The following is a 17,404-nucleotide window of genomic DNA, read 5'->3' as shown; positions in this document are numbered from 1 at the left end:
AGCAACCAAGAAGTCCAAGGTCCCTGCCGTGCCTTTTATAACATTTCCATAAATCTCTGCTGTGTGGTGAGCACTTTGTGGTGCCAGCAGAGCCCACTTTCCCATGTCTGCCCCTCTGTAAAAAAAATTTTAAACCCTGAGGATTCACTTATCTGAACATAAGGTATGGATACCAAGCTTTAAAACTCTTTCCTAAACATTAGGGATCGCTAGCTAAGTTGCTATTATTATAAAATGCCACATTAAACTTGGATCCCAGGAACCTAGGTTAGAATGTCCTCGGGCTGTTCTAACGTTCATTATTCCCACTGATGATACCTAATATACACTGCACGAACTTCTGAATTCCTGGACACGAGTTAAGATGGGCACACATCCTCTCCTCTAATAGTGACACCTTTGGGAGGTTATAAATCCAATTTTACAGATTCAAAAGGAGGCAAAGAAATCAATTGCTGGTTTCAACAGAAGAATCAGATGGACAGCCAGGTCTGTGTTTCTCCGTTACCTGACCTATCATTGGTGTGTGAGCAGTTACAGATTTAGTTTTATTTTTTGAGCCACACCACTAGAAAGGTAAGGAAACTGAGGAACTGTGGCCCCCTGTCTTGCTTTAGGAGGCAGAAATCATGTCAAAGGTGCAAGGGGGGGGTGGTTTGGGCAATGACATCAGAGGGGAGGCAGTAGGCAAATCATACAAGGTTCTCCCACGTAACAGAGGCAAGGGAGGGGGCATTCAGGAGTGTTGATAATGAAATGTTTGATCCAGACCGGCCAGTCTGGTGGAGGATGGGTTGAAAAGGAGGAGTGAGACTTATGAAAAACCAGTTCCCTAAGTTCTCTGCCCAGGTGGAGAAAAGCGTCTCACGCAGTGACTGTGGGGATAGAAGGCCAAAAATATAAAATGAGCAGTCACTTGTGTTTGTTTTTCAAACAGGCAGGCCCTAGCAGCGTGGAAGACTTCTTTCAGGGGGATGAGCATGGATACCGAGTTGCTGCCAAAGCCCAGATGAGTGTGGACAAGTGGGCAACGGGGAGGAAAGGTGGTGTTTTATTAAAGATTTAGAGGAGAACGAGGGTTTTATATCTGTAGATAAAACAGAGAGATGGCTAGACTCAGGGCCAAAATCATCAACAGATCAAAATAATGGGCTATCGCTAAAAAAAGACTTAGTAACGATAAATACGAACCCCTCTTTTTAAGTCCAGCTGCACAGGCACAGAAGACAAGACAACCCAGCGAAGCTTCAGGAGCTGCACAGAAGGAGGGTGCGCGGACAGCGAGCTCTCGACATACGATCAGCGTGATGAGGCAGTGAAAGTCCTAACAGTATCACAGGTGGTATCAGCAGATGTCCAGCTCGCTGAGTAAGCGGAAGAGCCTTCTCTGCTTGGGGGTCCTCGGATCACATTGCCTGAACTAGGTATTTCACTAGGATGATAAATTAGAACACACTCGAAAGAGAGCAGTCTAGGACCTGCCAAAATTCTAGGCTATAATACAGATCATTGGAAAAAAGGTACATTTTCCTCTGGAGAAAACAGGGCAAGATCTGGAGAAACAAGGTAACTGTATTAAAGGTTAACATGTGGAGGCATTTCTACTTTTAGTGTAGTGCTGGAAGGCAGAATGAGGCCGGGTGACTGGAAGCTACCAGAAGGTGACAAGCTGTGCCTTCTGTCACTGAAGATGGCCATGCAGAAACACAGACCTGGGATGACAGTGCTGAATGAACGTGTTGTGTCCAGGTTGGATTCTTAGGTCTTTAGAGTCTCTTCTGATCCCACAACTGATTCCACAACCGGATGAGAACCTAAGGGCAGTTAGATGCCCAGGGAGAAACACTCTGGCAGAAAGAAAAAGCCTGAGAGAGCTTCAGAAGGCCCTCCCCTCCCCCCCTCCCTCGCCCTTATTTACACTTCACAGAGCTCTGTTTTTTGCAGGCAGCTCTACAGTTGTACTGTTTTACTCGTTCAGCTGATGCCCCCCAGAGGTTTTAGACGTAAAGCTAAAATACACCAACAATGGAAGCTTCCCTCAGTGTTCTGGTTACCACAGGCAGGTGCTCAGGATTTCTACACCTGCAGCTCCCAGACTTCCCGCACTCTCCCCCGCGGGCAACTTCAGGGAGCTCTACAAGATGAGAAATTCTAGGGAAGATGGGGACTAAAAATGAAGAAGATAAATGAGTTTTCCCTCAATGACACCATTTACTTTGAATGGAACACCACGGCTCTGTAACTTCAGAGAGAGCTAAACGTTTATGAGAGAAGAGCAGTATTGAAGAATAGTAAAGCAATTCAGTTTATTACTTTATGGGCATTTTAAGGAGAGTGATTGTCTTAAGTCTTCAGGTCAATGAAGAACTGACCCAGCCCAGAGCAAAGGGTTCAACATTCATTACAGAATTTCTTGAGATTTGTCCCAATCCCATCTTGCGGCTTTGTTACTCTTTCCAATTCTTTATTCTAAAATGCCCTACTGACATCAATTAAGATATTTTAAGAGGTTTAATATCCTGGTTGTACCTTAGAAGTTAATTTAAAAGTTTCTCTTAAAAAGTAATTGAAATGTGTTACATAATCCTGGGGGAAAACTCTGATTTTCTTTCTGAGGGTCAGGGTATCCGGTCAGGCTTCTTCTCCAAAGATTCAGAACCCAAAGTACTACTGGACTACTATTGATACTACATACTACTAGTTCTCTGGAGAAAAATACATAAGTCATACAAAGAGACATTTTTCTTTAAAAAAAAGACTTATTTTAAGGAATAATGGCAGCTGTGATCGTAGAAGCTGGCAAGTCCAAAATCTGTAAGGCAGAATTTCCTCTTCTCTGGGAAACCTCAGTTTTTGCTCTGAAGGCCTTCAATGGATTGGATCAGGCCCCCTATATTATCGAGGGTAATCTTCTTAAAGTCAAGTAACTGTAAATGTTAATCACATCTATAAAATATCATCACAGCAATATTTAGACTAGTGTCTGACCAAATAACCAGGTGCTGTAGATTTGCTAAATTGATAGATAAAATTAGCCATCATGGTCAGAGACCTCACAGAGATTAAGACACTCCATTCCCACACTGAAATCAACATGCTGTAGATGAAAGCATGCCACTCAAAAGTCAAAGGTCTATGCGTCAGGGATCATAATTTTCACTGGAGAGGCTGGACACTATTTACTCAAGTCATTTCCAATATTGCAATGCTCTATTAATTGTATTGTATTCATACAATCGGGCTCAGGCAATCTCAGAGTAGAACTATTAAATCCTCTTACCTTTCACTAATGATCTCTCCTTGAGCATCCAGTGCAGGTCAGCATCAAAGCATTATCAAATAAATCCTTTTAATCATTATAACAACTGGTTACCTCAACATTAAATGAATTGGAAAGTGCAGATATGCAAGTTAAAAAAATTACTCCCTATTGTCATAAAGTAACCCCACTGTCTCAATCAGAAGAAACATATATAAATATGTGGACAGGGAGGGCACTGAATAATACATGTTTCTCATGAGAACATAAAGTGTGTATGAAGGTTTGAGGTACTAAACTTTACAGTTATTCGTTAAATGAACCAACTCTGACAAAGGAAAAAATGATTACAATTCTGAGACATAGTTCTGAAATCAACCTAGGGGAAGGAAGCGCCTAACAGAAGGGCAAATTATATAATCATGGTGGGAAAGTTTGAGGTTTGGTCGTTTTCACTCAGCTAAGGTCCTCGCTGAAAAAGATAAGCATATCCAGTGTAATTGTCAGCAACCAACCAGAACACTGAAAGCCTTTAGCTAAATTATACAGATAAGAGACAGGTATATTTAGAATTAAAAGCAAGCCAGATCCTTTTCAAATTTGGAACTGCTAAACAAAAAAGATTCCTAATGTATCAGTAATTGCTTTAAAAAAGATGGGAAGCATTAATTTCCAAGAAATAGATACTACTAGCGACCCAGTACATTTTTTGAGGAATATCATCCCCTTTTAGTCTTGTCTGATCTAGAGCCACTCAGATTTTAGTGGGCACAACACAGAAAGACACAGAAAGAAACAATAGCTCTGAAGGATGAACAGGTTGAGAAACATACTTGGAGTGCCCCAAACCTCATTTCCAAAACCCCTTTACCTTTCATATCCCTTTCCAAGCTCCTACTTTAAAACTTCTGTGAATTTTTAAGATTTATTTATTTTATTTGAGAGAGAGAGTGTGTGTATTTGAGTAAGTCTGGGGGTGGGGCAAGAAGAAGAGACTCTTCAACCAGCCTCCCTGATGATCTTGGAGCCCAACACAACATAGGGCTCCATCATGACCTGAGCTGTAACTGAGTCAGACGCTCAACCAACTGAGCTACCCGGGTGCCCCGAAACTCCTCTTAATTTTAGACAGGCAACTTAGGAAAAATTATAATGACAAAAGGAACCTTTTGGCAAACTTCCTAAAACACCACAAATGGACCGTTTTGCCTTTTTATTATTGGGCAAAGTGGCCACACTCCCATTGTTAAAGGCACTAAAACCACTGATACATTTAAAAAAACAAAAATAAAGACTTGTTCCAGAGACAAACAATGTTGTAGAGAAGCAATCACAGTTATAACAACATTCTTTCTACTCTCCTAATTTTTTTTGTCAAGACGGTCCTACTTGGTTCCTGTTTCCATCTTGGCATGGTGGGGGAGACACCCCCCCCCACAACCCTTATTATAAGAAACACCCAAGTCCCTTTGCAGCCCAGAGCCAGGCTTTCGCGGACTCAATGAAAAAACACCTGGTTCTTGCGGTTTACAAACAAAAGAAGGGAAGTTTATGAAACCAAAAGCTGTTTGTTTTAAAAAGAATTACAATAGTGCAAACTGTTCCATAAACGGGTTTCGAGATAGGGACACTGACAACAGATAGCATGTGTACTGTAAAGCAAAACGTCATCTTTGTGCACTTCACCACTGAGTCATCTTTGTGCACTTCACCACTGGTCTTCCCAGACACTGGATTCAGTAAAGCCTTCTTCTCCTTCCATGTGCCATTCTGTACTCCTCTCTTCCAAAACCTCCTTGAAGACCTTAAACTCTATTGTGGATGCACTCTGGGTATGGCTGGACTACCAAAGACTGAATCTAATATGCCAAAGTAGTGTTTCCTTGAGGTTCACTGGATTAAAAGATTATGGGGGGTTTTCTATTCAAAGACATTTGCCCTCTCATAGGTCTTACAGACTAAAAATAGCTCCATCCCCCATTTCTCTATTATAATGCTTTCTACTGTGGAGCCATTTCTTCTACGTGTATTTTAGTTCCTGAAAATCTACCTGGGATTTATATGATGTCACTTTATTTTATTTTTTTAAATGTTCATATATGTTTTTACATTTTTTTAAAGATTTTATTTACTTATTTGACAGACAGAGATCACAAGTAGGCAGAGAGGCAGACAGAGAGAGAGGAGGGGAAGGAGGCTCCCCGCTAAGCAGGGAGCCCAATGTGGGACTCGATCCCAGGACCCTGGGATCATGACCTGAGCCGAAGGCAGAGGCTTTAACCCACTGAGCCACTCAGGTGCCCCACGATGTCACTTTAATGAAGCATAGGGATATACCCTTTTACATACACAACAAGGACATCCTCCCAGGGATGGTAGGAAGTAGGAAGCCATTGTTGCAAAAGAAATTTCTGGGTTTATTCTAATGTTGAATATTTCTTATTTTTAATAATTTTTCTTACTGAAGAATAATATAAACCTTAATATTTTAAGGGTGGTTTAAGTTATGTTGGTTTAATCACCATAGTGTCCACTATATTATATACAGAATCTGAAGGCATTATTCAGAGCATCTAAACCTAGGACCCATCTGAGAAAGTGATATTTAAACATTTAGGAGTTAAATTTTTAAAAAGATAAAAATTGAAATTACAAGTTGAATGAGTTATTTTCTTAGGGACAAAGGTCTGACTCATACATCTCTGCCCCAATATCCTATGGGTCTTATAAATAATACTCTGTAGGGTGCCTGGGTGGCTTAGTCATTAAGGGTCTACCTTTGGCTCAGGTCATGATCCTGGGGTCCTGGGACCGAGCCCTGCACTGGGCTCCCTGCTTGGTAGGAAGCCTGCTTCTCCCTCTCCCTCTGCTTGTGTTCCCTCTCTCGCTGTGTCTCTCTCTGTCAAATAATAAAGTCTTTATTTTGTTTTTTCTCTTCAAAGATTTTATTTATTTGACACAGAGAGAGAGAGAGAGATCACATGTAGGCAGAGAGGCAGGCAGGCAGAGAGAGAGAGAGAGAAACAGGCTCCCTGCCAAGCAGACAATGCAGGGCTTGATCCCAGGGCCCTGGGACCATGACCTGAGCTGAAGGCAGAGACTTAACCCACTGAGCCACCCACGTGCCCCTAAATAAAGTCTTAAAAAAAAAAAAAAAGCCTCTGCAATTTAAGAAAGTCTCTTCTAAAATTTAACACACAAAAATTTTTAATAAGAGAAACAATTTTCTGATTTTTTTTCTATTTCAATGTATGTAGAATTAAAAACCTTTTAGTTATAGTTGACATACAATTTTACATTAGTTTCAGGTATATGACTTAGTAATAGGACATTTATATATATCATGAAATACTCACCATGACAAGTGTAGTTGCCATACCAAGTTATTATTAACATTATTAACTACATTCCCTATGCTGTACTTTTCACCTCCACAACCTGTAACTGGAAGTTTGGGCCTCTTAATTTTCTTCACCTACTTCGTCCATCCCCTACGAAAGTACTTGTTTCAAGAAACACAAACTACAGACTTCTCATGAAAGCCTTGTGGGAGGCAGGTTGTACACACTTCCCAGATATTCCTTTTAGAGAAACATATTCAATGAAGTGGCTTGTTTCAAGTCAAAGTAAGTCTGGGAAGTCCATCTTTGTGGTTTAAAGGGAACAAATCCATCTTTATGATTTAAAGTGCAATAATTCTGTGGCCTGTATTTTAGGAAAGAACGTAAAATGGAGAACTATGACACAGTTAAAAAAATACTTCTGAATATCATAGAAATGAAAAATAAGTCAAGAAAGGCTGGCGTGGCCTTTAACTCAATCACAACACAATCTGAGCATCTCCCAGGTTTGTGTGCAGCAACCTTCTACTGGAACATTCCATGCAACATTTTGATAGGTGAGAAACACCATCCAGTGTGCCCAGCCCATGGCGACATGATCACACAGCTGCAATCAGGTTTGAATCAGCATGACACTCTGATTCTCTGAGCCTGCACAAGTAAAAATAAAAATTTGTTTGAGGGGGGACGCCTGGGTGGCTCAGTTGGTTGGACGACTGCCTTCGGCTCGGGTCATGATCCTGGAGTCCCAGGATCGAGTCCCGCATCGGGCTCCCAGCTCCACGGGGAGCCTGCTTCTCTCTCTGACCTTCTCCTTGTTCATGCTCTCTCTCACTGTCTCTCTCTCAAATAAATAAATAAAATCTTTAAAAAAAAAATTTGTTTGAGGGAACAATTTAGAATGCCAGGGGAAGCCCATATTTTCACAGCGATGCAGTACCAGTCCTTAACTACCGTGAGCACATTAATTATAACCACACTCCGTGCTGTGTCAGGCATGGTTTTATGTACTCGACATGCATCAACTCACTTCATCCTCACCGTAGCCTAATGAAGGTATGGCTTATATCCTGGTTTCAAAAAGCAAACAAATCAAGGAAGAGGGATGCCTGGGTGGCTCAGTGGGTTAAGGCCTCGCTCATGTCATGATCCCTGGGTCCTGGGATCAAGCCCTGAGTCGAGCTCTCTGCTTGGCGGGGAGCCTGCTTCCTCCTCTCTCTCTGCCTGCCTCTCTGCCTAATTGTGATCTCTGTTTATCAACTAAAGAAATAAAATCTTTATTAAAATCAATCAATCAATCAATCAACCAAGGAAAAGCCTGGTCAAATGACTTGCCCTGAATCCCTCAAGTAGCAAGTGAAAGAGGTGAGAACAGGACTCAGAGTCCTGCACAAAGTAATAGTTTGAGTGCAAAACCATATGGCTTCAGTATAACCTTGAAGGGGCAGAGAGGAAATCAAAGACCATCTTTTCCTTAGGGATCAGTCCCATCCAGTATCCCCTATTCCACTTTTCACTGTAGTCCCAGTTTGGATAGCTATGCACACATCAACAGCAAGGAAGAGGAAAAAAAAAGAAAAGAAAAAAAAGAAAATCTGAAAAAAAAAAAAAAAAGAAAAGAAAATCTTAAAAAGCTTCATGTCACAACTGAGAGCACCATAAAACCTCAAGCACACACGCAAACAGACCTCAGACGTGCCTCTAGAGGTTCTGACATGTAGAGCTAGAGATATTAATTTGACATGATGTTCAAAGTCACGAGTGTGAATAATACTTTTAAGAAAAAGCAAAAAGAGCAGAGGTCACCAGACTGAGCCTTATGTCAAGTAACATCTAATGAGGAGAATGAAGAGAGGTAAATAAAGCAAAGAATGATTAGTCCACAGGCTATTAGCATAGGTTGTGCAGTAGGGTGGAAGGCGAGAAGGGCGAGGTCATTCTTATGTCAAATATTTACTGGCAGACAGAAAAAACAAGAGTGGTCTCCAGAGCCAGGGGTGTGATGATGAGAGGTCATGGGTCACTATGAAAGTTTCTGAGAAGAGTATAAATTTGCTATGAAAAACTTTATATACCTGAAATTGAAGTTTCTGGTTTTGAGGGCAGGGAGGAAGAAGGTGGCAGAACCAGAGAGAAAGTTCATTACCTAACCTCTCGCCTAACTGCACTTATTTATACATAAAAGGGCATAAATACACATGCCAGTGTGCACATATTTTGCTACTCAAGTGTACTCATATTCACATCTATATTTCCTTCACAAAATTGCTGGAGCCAAATAAGAGACAAACACAATAAATTTACTAGGTTGAGGGCAACGGCTGTTAGGATTTTCCAGGCAGTTTTCATGAGCAGGGTACAACTGACACATCCAAATTAAACCTACCAAGGTCACACTGAAGAGCAGTAGGTAGGAAATCAATCCAAACTAGTCTTGAATGCACATTGGAATCACTGGGGGAGTCTTAGAACATACAGCCACCTGGTTTCCACCCCTAGAGATTCTCCGATAATTGCCTAAGGTGGGGCTTGGGCACAATGAAATTTAAGAGGTCCCCATGTGATTTTAACTCACTGTCAAGATTGAGAACTGACGATGCTACAGCACAAGGGCTCAATAGTCATTTCAACAACATAACCCTATGCCCAAGGAATGAGCTGTATTTAAATGAACCGACCAGTGCTGTGGTTAAGGGGGTCAACATACAGAGCATCAGCCCTGAATTGAAACCAATCCAGCTGAATGTGGGTAGCAAGGAACCAGGTCCTGTTGCATGTGTTAGGTCAAGACTTCTGAGAACCAAAAGCCTGGGTTAAGACCTTGATAAGCAGCCCCCACATTTTTGCTGTAGCCTATTATTATGCGCGTTACTCAAGCAGGCCTTGTATCGGTGAGTGCGGACACTGAAAGAAGGGGTCTCTTCTGGAATTTCAGCCTGGAGTTTAAAGTTATTCTAGAATATGGCTATTTTCTACTTTCAACATAGTGTCAGGGATATGTGAGAGGTTATGCCATAGTAAATGATGGTTCCTTTTACAGGAAAGCCAACTTCAAGGGGAAGCTTTAAGTCACCTAAGTTTAAAACTCCAGATCTCAATTCTCCACTTGATCTTAGCCAAAAGGCCAAGAAGCGATCAGATCTCAATTCTCTAAAATTTAAATATACATCATTTTACTAACGATGCTTGCAAAGTCCAGTTCACATATCCCAAATGCATGGCTTAACTTCCTTTCTGCTCAGTTTTGCATTCCTATGTTCATCTGCAATGTTTGGTCAGGTGTGTTCATTCTCCCAGGCATTTCTCACAATTCTTTCATAACTGTTTCTGTAGGAGCTTCAAAGATGAGGAATTGTTGAGTGCAGTGAATTCTTGTTGTCGAAATATATTAATCCTCAAATCAAAATTTAAAGTGGCACCTAAGAAAATTTTATAGGTTCTTTAACTGGCTCTTTCTCCAAGATACTTGGGAGACTAGTATTTAATGAACAGAAAAACCACCTGATGCCATTAAATTTGTAAACTATAATTCAGAGCATTGCAAAAACAGATGTTACAGAGGCAAAAGGCCCAACATGGATGGATATAGAGAGAATAATGCTAAGCAAAATAAGCTGATCAGAGAAAGACAAATGTCATATGATTTCACTTATATGTGGAATTTAAGAACCAAATGGACCAAAAAAAAAAAAAAAAGAAAAAAGAAAAAAAGACAAACCAAAAAACAGACTCTTAACTACAGAAAACTGATGGTTACCAGAGGGGAGATGGGTGGGTGGGTGGGTGATGGGTTTAAAGAGTACACTTATTATGATGAGCACTGAGTAATGTATAGAAATGCTGAATCACTATATTGTATAATTGAAACTAGTAACACTATGTTAACTATACTGGACTTAAAATTAAAAAGGAAAAAGGCAGTGACCCGTTGAATAGCTACAACCTTTAAAGCTGAATTTTATATAAAAGAAATAAACCAAAATACCATAAATATTTAGCATATAGAACCTTAGATCATGCTCAGTGGTTAAAAGTCCAGTGACTATCGAGAACTTTACAAAACACTGTAAGAACACTTCAGTAACTGAGAGCTGACCCTTTAGTTGATTTGGCAATATAAATTCTGCAAACAAGCAATAACCAGGACCATAAAACAAGTTATATGACCAATATGTCCAACTTTATAACTGAAACAACATTCTTTCCAAATTCTGGAAAGCCATCTTTCAAGGAATTGGAAGACAGACATTAGGGTGGGAAGGGAACTTGGACTGGTATGGGATGTGCTGCCTAATGGCACTTCTGTTCATAATCAACTCCAGAATGAAGACTCCACAGGAAATAAACACTATGGAAGAATAAAGAAGATGGTGATGTTAAAGCCAAAAAAAATCTCATTACACCTCCGCTTTGGGCAACACCATCTCCACAGCTGTTCGAAGTTCAGTGAGCATCATTTAGCATCCAGAACGGCACTATTTTACTTGAAGGCAATTAGACTCTTTTACTCAAAGAACTTGGGCAGTGGCTAAAAAATTTAAAACAAAACCTAACAATATCAAGTGCTGGCAAGGATGCCAAGCAATTTGAACTCAGACATTGCTGGAAGGGATGCAAAATTATAGGGTCTCTGGAAAATGGTTTAGCAGGTTCCTATAAACATATGCTTTCATAGGAGTTAACAACCCCACTCCTAGGTATCTAGCTCCCTTAGATAAATGAAAAAAGCCTGTGTGTCAGTGTTTACAGCAGCAATATTCATAATCGCCAAGACCTGGAAATAACCCAATGCTCCTCAATGGGTGGATGGATTACTAATCTATGGTACTTCCTTATAACAGGAAACTACTCATCGATAAGTGACTAGTGAGACATACAACATATTAGAATCTCAAATGCATTATGCTAGGTGAAAAAATTCAGACTCAAAAGGTTACATAGTATATGCTTCCCCTTTTGATTCTAGAAAAGGCAAAACTAGACACATGGTGAACAGATCAGTGGCTGGCAGGGGTTAAGGGAACAAGGAGAGCCTGACTAGAGGAGCAACACGACGGAATTCTCTGCGGCGAGAGAACTCTTCTAGTCCATGATTACAGTGGTGGTTACATGACTGCATATTTGGCAAAACTCAACGAATTGTACACCCAAAATATCAGTCAATTTTTCGTAGGCAAAAGTAAATTTTAAAGAGAGAAAAAAAGTCCCCTGCCTACTTAAGGATGTGTTTTCCCTTTCACCAGCCAATTTTACAGTCTCCAAAGTCGGCTGTCTTTCCAACTGCCCATCCATTAATCACTTACAATCTAGTTCATCCCCTACTCTTGGGCCACGTGAAATTCCTTTTCTAGGGGCAGTCAGTGACCAACCGGGAACCACAGTGATGACTTTTCTTTCACTCTTTGAATCCCTGACCCTGACCTGCACACCTCTCCCTTGGCAGGTGTGCACTGCTAGATTATGTGTTTCCTATCTTTTTGGCTTCTCCGTCTGTCTTCTTTGCTGGCTCTTCCCCCTCCTATGCTTGGAATGTTGTCCCGCCCCTTTTTCAGTTTTTCCTTCTAGGCTCTCCTTACTCTCCTGGCTTCAATTATTATTCTCTTATGGAATGAATCCCAGAATTCCAGCTTCCACTTTTCTCCCTATCCCCATACTTCCTGCTGCCCATTAGACATTTCTACCTGCACATCTCTCTTACACCATGTTTAAAACAGAAAATTTTCTACTTCTCCCACCAAAACCAGGTCCTCCCCTTGATTACTTTCATGCCATCCTTAAACCAATAAACCAAACTCCAACCAGGAGTATAATCTTAAATGCAACTTTTTACCCATATCCTTTCACACATGTCTCTGTAGAATCTTGAATTCATCATTCTGTCCCCATTTCCAACAGCCTGCCTGGATTTCTGCAGGAACCTCAGAGTTGATCTACACATTCCTGAACTCTTCCTTCTTTAGTCCATCCTCTAGTCTACACACCCACTTCAAAATGAGAACCAGCCAGGTAATTTCCAGATTTTACTGATCTTCAGAAGTTTGGCTGATCTGTCTGGCTCCACGATGTTCCCCATACGTTATTGTTACCATTCTTAAAGTTGGCCAAAGTCAACTGAAGAGAATGATTTTTTTAGATGGAGGAACTATGCATTTGTTAGAAGGCACAGCTGAGCTTTTCTACCAAACTTTGCAAACAAGCTTGCAAATTCGTGGGTGCAGAATTACTAAATAAGCATGTTTTGATCAAGATACATTATTCTCAAGAATCATCAACATTTTGCCACTGTTTACAGAATAACATACCAGCCTCTCAGCTTGACCAGCAACCACTCCACAATTTGGCCTCCATGTATTATGATTCCTAATTGATCTTCTTTGACTCTTTCATTCTGAGGCTCATACATGAGTCAATAGCACCAAAATTTTGCTCTTTTCCATGTTTGCACCTTTTCCCCTCTTTCCTCCACCTAACTTTATGTATAATTTACCCATGCTTTTTAAAGTGTATAACCTCCCTGATGACCATGGCCAGAAGCAGATCTTTCTTCACTGAAGTCTTCATGACCCACAGTTATTTATGAGTTTTGTTTCACTTGCTAAATCCAAGAAGCATGTCTTTGTCAACCTTCTTCTTCCTTGCATATTGCTTACTATAAGCAAGGTACATATTCCTTGGTCAAATTATCCTAAGCCTCAATATTTTCAGTTTTTACATCAATATAATGAGACCTGAGTTAAAAAAAAATAACCCCTTTCAACAAAGGATTATTTTTTCTGCACCAGGAAGCAAAGATGTTAGAAATTTTTTTAGAGAATATGCCAATGTAAATTAGTGTTTCATACATGTGCCTAAATAATGATATTGAAAAGTCCATGTTCCTGCGCACAGCTCTGGTCTAATAATACTTCCCTCTTTAGCAAGATATAAAGTAAGAGCTAGTCATAATATAATGGGGAAGAAAGTTATGTAGCCGCCTGAATGAAGCATTATGAACTTTAGGACTTGAATTTCAGAAAGGATAGATTTAATATCAAATTGTGGCCTGAGCCTCTATCTTACAAGGTTGATTTGCAGGTATCTGCAGAACCTTCAAGCCAAGTGAAACCATGAAGATCACTTTAATGCTGTGAAAGTTATGACCAAGATCACAAATAAAGCCCATATTCTTCTGCCAGACAGCCTGCTGAGGAGAGAAAAGCCCAATTCCAGGTTCCAAGTCATTTCCCCCAAAAGAGTATTAACAGAATTCAGATTACAGGTATTGATTTATCTCCTGTGCATGAAAAGTGTTGTCTCATGAATTAGTCGATGCAGCTTTAAATGTGGTCTTAATTCAGTTGACTTTTTAAAAAGAAGGCATCAAGTTGGGAAATAAGCTGTGCATGCTCACTTTCCACAGCTCTTAAGCATGAGCACTAAAAAATTAAACACCGAAAGCTTGGACAGAGGCAGTTTGTGAATATTCATCTATGTGAGGACTCAAAATAACAGTCTGAAAAAGGACTTGATGTCCTCTAGTGGTGACATCAAAAACTTGTTTCCAAGTCAATTTGGTTTTTGAAAAATAATGTTGAAAGAACGGTTCATCCTCAAGAAAAATAAAAAATATTACCACGAGGAATGTAGCTTGACTACCTTTGAGCAGAAGATAAATATGTGCTGACAGAAATATGGTTTTTAAATGTCGGATTAATTATAGTACCTTTCAATATCCTTAAGTGTTTTATTTTGTAGATGGTATACCCCCAATTTTCAACCCATCTTTGATATGTACACATATACATATGTGTACATATGTACATATTATACAACTGTATAATTATGAATAATTACAGGTCTTATTTTTACAATCACCTGAAATTCTAACCTAAATTGTCCTAGGACCTAGAGGATATTATGCTAAGTGAAATAAGTCAGACCAAGAAAGAAAAATACCATACAATTTTGCTCATATGTGGAATCTAAAAAGCAAATGAATAAACAAAAAGCAGAATCAAACCTATAAATACGGAGAAGGAACTGATGGTTGCCAGAGGGGAAAGGGAGTGGGAGATAAAAGCTTCCAGTTATGGAATGAATAAATCACAGGAATAAAAGACACAGCACAGGGAGTATAAGCAATGATACTGTACTAGCGCTGCATGGTGACAGATGGTAGCTACACTTGCAGTGAGCACAGCATAATGTATAGAGATGCTGAATCACTGTTCTACACCTGAAACTAATGAAACACTGTGCAGCGATTACAAATTTAAAAAAAAAATTGTCTTAAAATTACACCAGTCTTTGCACAGGTAAACAAAAAACTAAGAGACACCTAAGAATGGCCATTACCTCAAAATAACCTAATTGAAAGAAAGAAAGAAAATTAATCCCTCAACAAACCACCTCTTGATGGTAAAAGACGAAAGTCCCTACTTCCTCCCTGAACACCCACCTGTATTCAAACCTGTGATTGTTAAAAAAATAAGGAACTGCAGCATTTGGATGTGTATGAGGTGAAATATGTCCATAAGAATAAAGCACTAACATTGGAGTCCTATATTCAGATATAGATAACATGTTCTAAATATATGGAAAACATTTGAGTTATTAAAATTCAAGGAGTCCTTAGTTGTCAACTCAAAATATTTCGATCTAGATTTTAGAAATCTATTTTTACCTTTCTTCTATTTTTGGTACCTGCTCACATATGCACTTCTGAACACCTAAAACATTAATTTAGAGCTACAAAAAATAGGAAAAAGATGTGGGCGAGAAATAAGTTTTACTTAAATCATAAGTACAAGCATTCAAAAGACCATACATAATATGTGTCCCTTGGAAATCAGAGTTTCTAAGCAAAGGTGTGAAAGAATTTTTTCTATGAAGGAGATGGCAGCCAATTAAGTTCCCCCTTCATAACAGAAAATATTTCACTGATAGTCACATGATTTGTGTATTAATTGTTAGAAACATGACCAGTTCATTAGTTAACATGCTCAGACACTGAAATGCTAGTTTGTAGTTCATTTATATCTGAACAAGTTGTCCATGTGCAGGTTCTAGAAGACGAGGTTTTTTTTCGTTTTGTTGGGCATAAACTGGTGTGAATTAACTTTCTGGAACAATGTTTTTCAGAACCAGTCACTTAGTGGGAGATTAGGTACCAAACCATTTATATTCACAGTAAGGATGCTGCTCTTTGGCTGCCCCCCGCTTGGAGAGGGGCCTCCCCGGACCCCCGCCCAACACCCAGCCCGTCAAGTTCGATAAAGCCACCCCTTCCCCACCCCTAATCAAAATAACGACGGCCTAATCTTCCAAACACATTAAGACAAAATAAACCACTCTACAGGAAGTAGCATGACTTCAAAGTAAACAAGTTCAAGGCATCTTGTCAGACTTAACCTCAGGTATTTGGCTGAAGAGATTAAGTCATTAGACCTTAGGTGTCCAGACTCTCCCTAGCAGAGCAGATATATTTCCAAAACGGTTACAGGTTTTCTGGAACTTCCGCATTAAAATAAACATACCATCTAAATCAAAAGGTCTTTGGGTGGGGGGAGGGTGGGTAGGAGAATCAGGAGGTTCTTACATTTAGGGAAACAATTGTTTCCGATTTTATGTGTGTGTAACCAGAAAACGCAACGCAACTGGGGAGCCTGCAATTTGTATTCTTTTTAAAATAAGAAACTACCTCCCCGTCCTCATCCCTGGTGTAGAAAGGTACCAGAAACAGTTTACCGGTAAGAACTGAAGAAACTAGGAGAGAGGAGGGGATTTGCAAGACAGTTCCTTAAGAAAAAAACTATCACGAGGGGAAAAATCGTTCTCCTACAAGACGGGGCTGGGAAGAGAAACTTGGTGCTTGCTTGGAGATGTGAGCCCCGGTCCCCGAATGTTAAGGCGGGGGTCGGGGGGGGGGGCGGTGTTACCACCTGAGCCGACACTCCCTCCTACCTCGGGTAGGCGCATGGACTAAAAACATGAACTCAGAGGACCCTTTCAAGTCAACGAATCTACGAGTCCGACGAGCCCGCACGCTCAGGCCCACTGTCCTGCCACCAGCCCTGCAACCACCACCCCCCCCCCCGCCACCCCACTCCGCGATCTCAGTCCGCCCGGGAAAGGGTCTGAACCCTCGCGCCGGCACTCACTGCGCCACCAGCGCCTGCGACCCCGGCACCGGGTTCGACCGAGGAAGGCGCGAGGGAGCCAGAAACGGATAATCCTGTCGGTCGCACCTGGCCGAGGATTTTCCGGCTGGTTGTTTGGTTTGGGGGATACGGTTTCCCCATTCAACTGAATTAGAGCCGGGTCCGCAGGTGAGAGGGGAGCGGCCGGCATTTTCCAGTTCCTCCTCCCGCCCGCGCTCGCTGGCGAGTTTCCACCTGTTGTGGGGAAAGTCGAGGTGGAGCGTAAGAGGGGCGACCGGAACTGGGGCCGGCCGGCCGGCCGCGGGACGGGGGCACGGCCGACCCGGGCGGCCGACGCGCAGCGGACGGCGGAGGGCGGAGGGCAGGCGCGCTCCGAGTCCGGGTGCGCGGCGCGCGGGGCCGGCCGTTCCGGGCCGCGGTCCGGCGGAGGAGGGGACCGCTGGTGCCCGGCGCGAGCCCACCCATCCGGCTCGCCGCCCCCGCCTCCCCGCCCGCGGGACCCCCGCTCGCCCCAGCCGTGCAATCACCTGTTTCGCTTCGCACAGCGCCGTCGCCGCCCCTGTGGCCGTCGCCGCCAGCTCCTAGCTCCGCCATGGTGCTCCGATGACGCGCCCGGAGAGCCGCTCCGCCCTCTTCCCCGGCCTCGCTCCCGCCGGTCCCCCGCC

At 41.7% G+C, this 17,404-nt stretch overlaps 1 protein-coding gene across 7 annotated transcripts in view; it reads right to left on the bottom strand.

The window, feature by feature from the left end:
* Positions 1-17,404, bottom strand: part of MAP7 (microtubule associated protein 7) — a 167,315-nt gene extending 149,911 nt beyond the window's left edge. The window contains exons 1-2 of one of the 7 annotated variants that reach the window (XM_044248094.1): positions 17,267-17,404; positions 16,827-16,973 (exon numbers count right to left, since the gene is read on the bottom strand). In XM_044248094.1, coding sequence (XP_044104029.1) covers positions 16,827-16,973; positions 17,267-17,333 — 214 coding nt within the window. In that variant the 5' untranslated portion in view covers positions 17,334-17,404. The remainder of the gene's footprint in view (positions 1-16,826; positions 16,974-17,266) is intronic. The other 6 variants (XM_044248058.1, XM_044248105.1, XM_044248068.1 and 3 more) reach the window with 6 other exon arrangements.

This window comes from Neovison vison, chromosome 1 (genome assembly GCF_020171115.1).
Source record: "Neovison vison isolate M4711 chromosome 1, ASM_NN_V1, whole genome shotgun sequence".
NCBI classification, from domain to species: Eukaryota; Metazoa; Chordata; class Mammalia; order Carnivora; family Mustelidae; genus Neogale; species Neogale vison.
The sequence above is the reverse complement of the archived record's forward strand: the minus strand, read 5'-3'. Positions and strand labels throughout refer to the sequence as shown.